Source organism: Morus notabilis, unplaced genomic scaffold, assembly GCF_000414095.1.
Source record: "Morus notabilis unplaced genomic scaffold, ASM41409v2 Scaffold314, whole genome shotgun sequence".
Classification (NCBI taxonomy): Eukaryota; Viridiplantae; Streptophyta; class Magnoliopsida; order Rosales; family Moraceae; genus Morus; species Morus notabilis.
Window position 1 is genome coordinate 941,715 of NW_010360279.1, and position 9,953 is coordinate 951,667.

Sequence of the window (9,953 nt, forward strand, 5' to 3'; positions counted from 1 at the left end):
AAAAAAGAGGATGGGATTGTCTTGGATTTTGATTTAATAGTGATGTTTGGAGGAAAATTAATAAATTGTGTGCAATCTGGTGCTCTTGATTTGAATAAGAAAGAGAAGCTGCATAACCTAAATGCATTAGTTGTAGATTCGAGGGTAAAAAAACTGACTTTTATTTTTAAAATCAAGGCCATGTTCATTTCACCGATTTGAGTTTTGCTATAGTAGAAAGTTCTCAGAAACAGTCACATCTAACTTTTTTATTACAATAAAAATTTTTTTACATAAAGTCACATCTCAACTCGAATTAAAAAGTCGAATCAGCGAACTAAACGGGCCCTTATATAATTCAAGGATTGTTTTGTTAAAATTAAAAGAATGATTATGATCTCATTCATTTCACCGATTCGATTTTGCTATAGTTAAAAACTCTCACTAAAAATCACATATAACTTTTTCTACTACAGTAAAAAACTCTCAAATCAATAAAATGAACGATACCTATTTTCATAAATACCTTTGAATTATGTATATTATTTTAAAACGTCTCCTGATTTTTTTAAAACAATTCAAAATACCCTTTATCTAATAAAAACATGTCAAACTACCCCATCCATCCACTTTCATGTATCACCTAGACGTAAAATACATGCGTGGTAATAAAAAATGAATATTAAAAGTTAATAGAAGATAACTTAAGTCTGGTTTAATTTATGTGAAAATTTTTAATTATAATAAAAAAATTAAATTTAACTTTTGATAATTTTTTTAATTATAATAAAATTGAAATTAAAAAGTAAAATTAGTAGTGAAATACCAGCGTTACCTAATTGAAACCAATTAAAAATATTAAATCAAATACAGTAAACTCCCACGACAAATCCCAACAGAAAGCAATTACTTTCCGAGTAAAAAAACCGAGACAACCCAACAAAGTTCCACTATAATCTCCTCTAATCTTGATAATTTCCCATAACTTCCCACTTTTCCCTTCACTAGCACCACATTCCATCAACCTGACTCTCCACACAAGAAGTTGGAAAGCTTCTCCATCTCCTCTTCGTCAGCATAGCCATCTCATAGACTTTTTCAGCCGCAAAATCGAAGGACAAAGAAAACAACAACACCACCAAGATCGGGAAACAATTTTCCTTCCTTCAGAGATAGACCCAAAAGCTCAAATTTGAAACAATTTTCCTTCCTTCAGAGATAGACCCAAAAGCTCAAATTTAAAATAAAATACTCAGATCTGTAAAATAACCGGCTCATCCGCCCCCAATTCTCATCCAATCTGGCCTCCCGACGTTGCTCCGCCTGATTCCGGCCAAAATCCCGCTGACCCATTCCCCGAAACGTTTTTGGGTCAAGGATTTTCAACGAAAAATCCCTCTGTTACGTCGTCGTTTTGGTCGCACTCGACAGAGTGCTCCGATGGGGTTCCAGGTTTTGAAGATTTGGGGATTCTAATGTTAGGGTTTTGAAGGGTTAGGCTTCTGAATGTGGAGGAAGATTGGGGGTGATCTGTGTTCAGTAGTGTTAGGGCTATGAGAGGGCAAGGTTTAGTTAAGAAGATTCATAAGGTGGTAGAGAAGGACATGGTAACCGTGAGGTGTTTTTGGTTTGCAGCGTTTTTAATTTAAAAAGTTAAATGTGATTATTTTTATTGTAATAAAAAAATTAAATGTAATTATTTTTTAAAATTTTTATTATAATAAATTTTAAATTTTAAATTTAAATAGGTGAAATGATGAAGTTTATATTCAAACTCCACTTGTAAATTTTTTATTTTTAATAATTTTAGTCTTTAGATGTTTTTGTTTAATTTTTAGATCCTGTTATTATTTTTAATCATTTTATTTTATTTAATATTTATTATTATTGATCTATATTAGTTAAATATCTTTAATTAATTTTTAAATACTCATTTCAACCGTCACGTATGCATTTTCCATTTAAATGATACACAGAAGTGGATAAAGTAGGTATTTTAAATGATTTTTTATATATCAGAAGGTGTTTTAATTTGTTTTGAAAAATCAAGAAACATTTTAAAACAAACTACATCATTCAAGAGATATTTATGAAAATAATTCTTAAAAAAGAAAAGTGAATAAAGTACCACATGTTGAAGAATTAAGGGACCACTAATAAAATCACTCTAAGATAAATTCTAAATTGAAGTGCAACTCAAAATAATATATTAAATAATAAATATGTCATTTTACAATTTTTTAACCAAATATGACTTTGATATTATTAGTTGTACTAGTAGTATTATAAACTATGTCATTTTTAAATAATAAATATGTCATTTTTAACCAAATATGGCAATCCTAGACAGTTCTCCCCACGGTGTTGAGTAGCACGCATGCGAGGCATAGACATTGAGAAAGAGACGCAACTGGAAATCATGTACTATGGAGAAAAATTAACTTGCTAGATTTAAGAAAATTTGGAACGAAAAATAGAGAAATTGAAGTTCAACATAAGATGACGCAGCATATGACGCTTTCTTGGAGCAAAGAGGCAAGAGCATATGAACTCTGACTTGTTTTATTAGGATAATTAGATGGCTGAACTAATCATAAGAATAGCTGTTTTGAAGCCCCCCTATAAATTATTTATGAACTAACTACTAATTATCATCATAATTGCTGTTTTGAAGACCTATAAATGAGCCTGTAGCTACTAAGCTTAACTAGGTGGATTAGTTGGACCAAAGTCAAATATTAGATATATATATATTAGACTTTTAGCGGTGAATATCTCATGGAATTCTCTGCTATTTACTTTTATTTTCAGTGTTAATTTGCTAACTTTAGTTGGATCAAACTTCAAAGTCAAATATTAGATATATATATATTAGACTTTTAGGAGTGAATATCTCATGGATTCTCAGCTATTTACTTTTATTTTCAGTGTTAATTTGCTAACGTTACAATGTATACCAAGAAAAAGTTTCTAAACAAATATTCCATTCATCCTTCCACAACAACACTACAACAAGATTAATTATTAAACCGCCACTCTTATTAATATAGAATCCCTATAAAAATCATTACTGAACCGTCGCTTCTATAAAAATCAGTTAATGAGCAATCTTATATTGAAAAATGTAAGACCTTAACGTGATCCAATGAAGGGTAGCACATACTAAAATATATTTTTTTAATGAAATATAACAATTTTTTATTGAAGTTTTTTTTATGACATATTCTATAGTCATATGTGTTTTTACTGTTAGATTAATAAAAAATAAGACAAAATAAACAAAATCTGATACGCAACCAATGATTAAACACGACCTTAGTATGAGAGGTTTTTTTTTTCCATAACTTAGGGTAAAATCTATTTTTTTTTTGTTATCATACATGTGTTAAAGTATAAAATTATTGTTGGGCCACCTCTTAACAGTTTAAGTTTTTGGGATGAATTGGTAAACTAACATGGTATCAGAGAGGGAGGTCATGAATTCAAACCCCCGTAATTGCACTCTTTATCCCTATTTAAAATTGTCATAATGTGTTGGGTCTTTAATATATCTCAGGTTTAAATATTCACGTGTTGGGCTTTCTAATTAATTTACCTACACGATTGTCCATTGTCCATCCCACACGTGAGGTGGAGTGTTAAAGTATAAAATTATTGTTAGCCCAAAAATCTATTTTTTTTTTGTTATCATACATGAGAAGTGAGATTACGCATCTCCATTTTGTGATGATTATAGGCCCGTTTAGTTCGCTAATTCGAGTTGAGATGTGATTTTATGTGAGAATTTTTTACTGTAATAAAAAAATTAAATGTGACTGTTTATGAAAGTTTTTTATTATAATAAAACTCGAATTCTAAATTCGAATCGATAAAATAAACACGACCTAAAAGTGTTTAAAACAAATTAAAAAAAGAAGTGCTTAAAGCAAACGTAGGTGTAATTAGCCGTTCGTGCCGTGCCGCCATTGGAACTAGTACTATGGAGCAAAAGGTAAAACAAAATTATCGAGGTCCTCGCGGATGCATTAGCAGCGGGAAAAACGATGGTACAAAATGAAGGTTAATTAACGTTTTCTATGGTCAATATTGGAGTGTCCTCCTAGTATTCCTGCATATTATTCCATGTCACATGGTTCGCCTTAACGCTTTGGGAATTAAGATATCGTTTACCGAAATCATTATTTTTTGGTTGAATTTATCAATCTCATTATTTCGGTCGTTAAAGGGTGAGATGTAGTTGAAGCACGATTAATTACCAATCAATAACAACAGTTTCGACTTTAATCATTTTACGCCTGGCTTCCCTTTGTAGAGAAAACTGCATCAAAAGATTCAAAACGTAGGTGTGCAGCGACAGTCATGTGATGGGGTGCAACTTTACGCCAGATTCAAGTAATTTTGCCCTTAATATTTTCTTTTTTCTGCACTAATTTACGCCAAGTTTACTCTTTTTTTTTTTTCCTTCCTAAAATACATATATAATTTTGTAATTAAAAGGAAAAAAACAGAACTATTTTCTTTAAAAAAAACAGAAATATTTTGTTTTTTTAAGGAAAAATTTCTCTCTCTCTCTCTTCTTCTTCTTCTGTTTTTTTTTTTTTTTTTTTTTTTTTTTTAAATTTAATGAGGGAGCTTGGGCCTTGGCTTCCCTTTGTAGAGAAAACTGCATCAAAACGTAGGTGTGCTGCGACAGTCATGGGGTGCAACTTTACGCCAGATTCAAGTAATTATTCCCTTATTATTATTTTTTTTGCTGCACTAATTTACACCAAGTTTACTCTTTTCCCCCCCTAAAATACAGATATAATTTTGTAATTAAAAGGAAAAACAGAACTATTTTCTTTAAAAAACAGAAATATTTTTTTTTTAAGGAAAAAGTATAAAAATAATTGCTTAAACGGATTCAAATCACCTATTTAATTCATGTCTCAATTAGTGTCTAATTAATCACATTGTGATATGTTATTTAGTAATCTAAAAATTAAGGGGGCGTTTGGTATGCAGGAATCAGTAGGAATCATATTCTCAGGAAAGTAATGGATGGTAATATGATTCTTAGGAATTTGACATTACAGTGTTTGGTTCCATACATGAATTTTTTCAAATTCTCATGAATATTACATTACTGTATTTTGTTGTTCGCATGGAAGAATATCCGTAATAAGGTTCCCGTGATTTTGAGATTCCTGGGAATTTGAATAACACCATGTTGGGTGGTATTTCGAGAATTTTTTACTGTAATAAAAAAGTTAGATGTGACTGTTTATGAAAGTTTTTTACTGTAATAAAACTCGAATTCTAAATTCGAATCGATATAATTAACAGGACCTAAAAGTGTTTAAAACAAATTAAAAAAAGAAGTGCTTAACGCAAACGTAGGTGTAATTAGCCGTTCGTGCCGTGCCGCCATTGGAACTAGTACTATGGAGCAAAAGGTAAAACAAAATTATCGAGGTCCTCGCGGATGCATTAGCAGCGGGAAAAACGATGGTACAAAATGAAGGTTAATTAACGTTTTCTATGGTCAATATTGGAGTGTCCTCCTAGTATTCCTGCATATTATTCCATGTCACATGGTTCGCCTTAACGCTTTGGGAATTAAGATATCGTTTACCGAAATCATTATTTTTTGGTTGAATTTATCAATCTCATTATTTCGGTCGTTAAAGGGTGAGATGTAGTTGAAGCACGATTAATTACCAATCAATAACAACAGTTTCGACTTTAATCATTTTACGCCTGGCTTCCCTTTGTAGAGAAAACTGCATCAAAAGATTCAAAACGTAGGTGTGCAGCGACAGTCACGTGATGGGGTGCAACTTTACGCCAGATTCAAGTAATTTTGCCCTTAATATTTTCTTTTTTCTGCACTAATTTACGCCAAGTTTACTCTTTTTTTTTTTTCCTTCCTAAAATACATATATAATTTTGTAATTAAAAGGAAAAAAACAGAACTATTTTCTTTAAAAAAAACAGAAATATTTTGTTTTTTTAAGGAAAAATTTCTCTCTCTCTCTCTTTAAAAAAAAAAAAAAAATTTTTTTTTTTTTAAAAAAAAATTTTCTCTCTTCCTCTTCTTTTTTTTTTTTTTTTTTTTTTTTTTTTTTTTTTTAAATTTAATGAGGGAGCTTGGGCCTTGGCTTCCCTTTGTAGAGAAAACAGCATCAAAACGTAGGTGTGCTGCGACAGTCATGTGATGGGGTGCAACTTTACGCCAGATTCAAGTAATTATTCCCTTATTATTATTTTTTTTGCTGCACTAATTTACACCAAGTTTACTCTTTTCCCCCCCTAAAATACAGATATAATTTTGTAATTAAAAGGAAAAACAGAACTATTTTCTTTAAAAAACAGAAATATTTTTTTTTTAAGGAAAAAGTATAAAAATAATTGCTTAAACGGATTCAAATCACCTATTTAATTCATGTCTCAATTAGTGTCTAATTAATCACATTGTGATATGTTATTTAGTAATCTAAATATTAAGGGGGCGTTTGGTATGCAGGAATCAGTAGGAATCATATTCTCAGGAAAGTGATGGATGGTAATATGATTCCTAGGAATTTGACATTACAGTGTTTGGTTCCATACATGAATTTTTTTCAAATTCTCAGGAATATTACATTACTGTATTTTGTTGTTCACATGGAAGAATATCCATAATAAGGTTCCCATGATTTTGAGATTCCTGGGAATTTGAATAACACCATGTTGGGTGGTATTTAAATTATCTTAAAATGAAGGAAAGTGAATCCCATGGTAATCACTTTCTTGGGAATCTGAAAATTATAATTCTTGTATCAAACATGGTAATATTGCAGATTCTCATTCCCATCCATAAGATTACTGCATACCAAACGCCCCTAAAACATGTAAAAGTTAGTTGAAAGGTGCTTCAAATTTTTTAAATAACGTGGCATAATTAGATTGGTTGGACACTAATTGAAATATTAAAATTGAACATGTGATTTGAATCTTGTTTAAAGTATTTTAGAGCATCTCCAAGAGAGCTCTCTATTTTTTAGCTAAATTATAGCTAAAATGACAAGAAAACTATTTTAACTAGCAACTTTTTGTTAAGTTATTTCAACCATGCTCTCTATTTTAACTCAACATAGATTAATTAAATGTCTATTGAATTTAAATATAAATAACTTTATTTAAGTTAAAAAAAGAACTTTTACATTTATTGGGTATGAAATAATAAAATAATATAAAAAATTAAATAGCAAGTCAATTCTTGTTAGCTATATTTAGCTTGTGTAAGATGAATTCTTTAAAATAGTTAATCTTTTAGCTAATGCTTAGAGCAGAGAAAAGTTAAATTTTAATTAAATCATTAACTATTTTGACTAAAAATATAAAATAACTAGTATGGTTAAAGTTATTCTTAAAAATTAAACTATTTTATCATGTATTTATTTATAAGTTTAAATTACTATTTAAATCATTTTGTTACAATGTTGTTTTATAAATCAAACCTTTAAACCAAACATGTCCTTAGTGTAAATGTGACAAACGGTACATTAGTACCGTAGACATCATTAAGTTCTCACGACTATATTTACGCCAAAATATCGTGTGCTATCTTCCTAGCAACCCAAAAAAAACAGCCGGCCAAAAAAAGAAAAAAAATATAAAGAAAATAACTTTTTTTCTTTGAAAAATAAAGGAAATCCAATTCAATAATTAAAAAAATTCAAATTGAAAAGTCCGAGGAGTAATCTCAAAGCCACCCAAAATCGCTCTCATTCTCTATCGTTGAATGACTCCCCTTGTGGGGGAAACCTGCGAATCCAAGATCCGAGACCGACCGAGACTGGGGAAAAGGAAGATACAAATATCATGCTAAAGAGCGAGACCGTTACTAAAGATGGCCATGTATTTCAGCAAGTGGATTTCTTCCTATATCGATTGGCGAATGCTTTTCCTACTGATTCCACCACTCTCTCTCCTCATCTTCCTTTCTCTCTCTTCCTCCCCCACCAACCCTCTCTCCTCTTTCGCAGCCATCCGATCCATCATCCTCGGCCAACAAACCCTAACTCCCCAAAATTCGGCCGGATTTCCCGTTCTTCCGCCGCCGAATCGTACCGAATCGCGGGGGTGGAGGGAGAGGAAGGAGGAGTTGCTCAGATCGAGGGTGGCGGTTTGCTTGGTTGGCGGCGCCAGGAGGTTCGAGCTCACTGGACCGTCGATAGTGGAGAAGATTCTGGAAGAGTATCCGAATTCTGACCTTTTTCTGCACAGTCCGTTGGACAAAAACGCGTTCAAGTTCTCGCTTCTGAAAACCGCGCCGAGAATCGCCGCCGTACGGATATTCGAGCCCAAGCCCGTGACGGAGACCGAGTCCGAGCTCCGCGTCCTCACGGCGGCCAATTCGCCTAATGGCATCCAGGTTCATTCTCTTTTCATGCATCTTCATTTATTTATTCATTTTACTATTAATTCGATTCATTAATTATATGTGATAATTTAATTAAATACGGTCAACTAACTAGTTGTGTTATGTAACCATCTATCTTAATCGTTGGCGATAATTTGTTGCATTTAGTTTTCGTTAAGAAAACCCCATCTAGATTTTGTTTTTGTTTTTATTTTGCTGCAAGTGCTTAATCAATTATTTAACTGCTTATACTTTTTGATTTTTTTGCTGAAATTTTTGTTTTTTTTTGGGAAGTTTTGACAACCTACCAAATTACCAAAATTTAAAAATATACAGCAAGACACCTAAAGCCTAGAGGCTAGACTAGCCTGGAACGACACGTTTTGCTTGCATTTATAATTTTAAATTAGAAATTTAAGTGATACTTAGGCCTCGTTCATATCACCGATTCGAGTTTTCAATTTTAAATTTTTACAGTAAAAAATTCTCAGAAAATGTCACATCTAACTTCTTCTGCTACAGTGAAAAGCTCTCCACTTAGGCCTCGTTCATATTACCAATTCGAGTTTTCAATTTTAAATTTTTACAGTAAAAAGTTCTCAGAAAATGTCACATCTAACTTCTTCTGCTACAGTGAAAAGCTCTCAAAAAATGTCACATCTCAACTCAAATTAAAAACTCGAATCCGCAAAGTGAACGAGGTCTTAGTACTATTTATTTTACCGATTCAAGTTTAAAATTTGAGTTTTATTACGGTAAAAGGCTCTCAAAAACTGTAACATCTAACTTTTTATTATAGTAAAAAATTATCGCATAAAATCATATCTCAACTCAAATTAAAAATTTGAATCAGCAAGTGAATTACGGTCCCGTTCATTTCACTAATTTGAGTTTTGTTACAGTAAAAAGTTCTTAGAAACAGTCACATTTAATTTTTCTATTACAATAAAAAATTATCACATAAAATCACATTTAAATTTAAATTAAAAATTTAAATCAGCGAACTAAACGCTTATCAATTCTTTAATTCTTTTTCTGTTTATTTATTTTTATTTTGGCTGCGAGTGCTGCATTAATTCTTTAGTTTTGATTTGATTTTCTTTTTTGTTTTTGGTTGTTGAAATGATTTTTTGGTAACTTTCGCAACCTACTTTTTTCTTTTTTTTTTTTTTTGGGTAAAAAAGGATTCAATTTTGTTCACCTACCTACTTACATATATCTTGCATTTACAAATATTAAGCGTTTGGTGACATATATATATATATATATATTTTAATATTGAGATCGCTTCATCTTTGTTGACATTGGAAGGCGTCTCTCTAGAAGAAGAGTTTTTTTTTTTTTCGCTGAATTATAAGAATTAATTTTAGGAACAAGTAAAAGCGGCCTATACCAACTCCGTCAACGGCATACGTTCAATTGACAAATTCCATTCCCTATTAATTATCCAAAAAAAAATTTATATTCCATTGCCTATTAGCGTACTCATTTTGAAAATTTTGAATAAATATTTATTTCAATTGTGTTTTAGGACCGGCCATCATTTGTTTAAAAAAAAAAAAAAAAAAAGAGGAGCTCAAATGGGTTT

The 9,953-nt window shown here is 31.1% G+C and overlaps 1 protein-coding gene across 1 annotated transcript in view; it reads left to right on the forward strand.

Moving 5' to 3' along the window:
• Positions 1-7,638: 7,638 nt before the first annotated feature.
• LOC21407603 overlaps positions 7,639-9,953 on the forward strand; it is a 4,841-nt gene continuing 2,526 nt past the window's right edge. Inside the window, exon 1 of the mRNA XM_010096283.2 lies at positions 7,639-8,377. Within this exon, the coding sequence (XP_010094585.1) occupies positions 7,853-8,377 (525 nt within the window). The 5' untranslated portion in view covers positions 7,639-7,852. The remainder of the gene's footprint in view (positions 8,378-9,953) is intronic.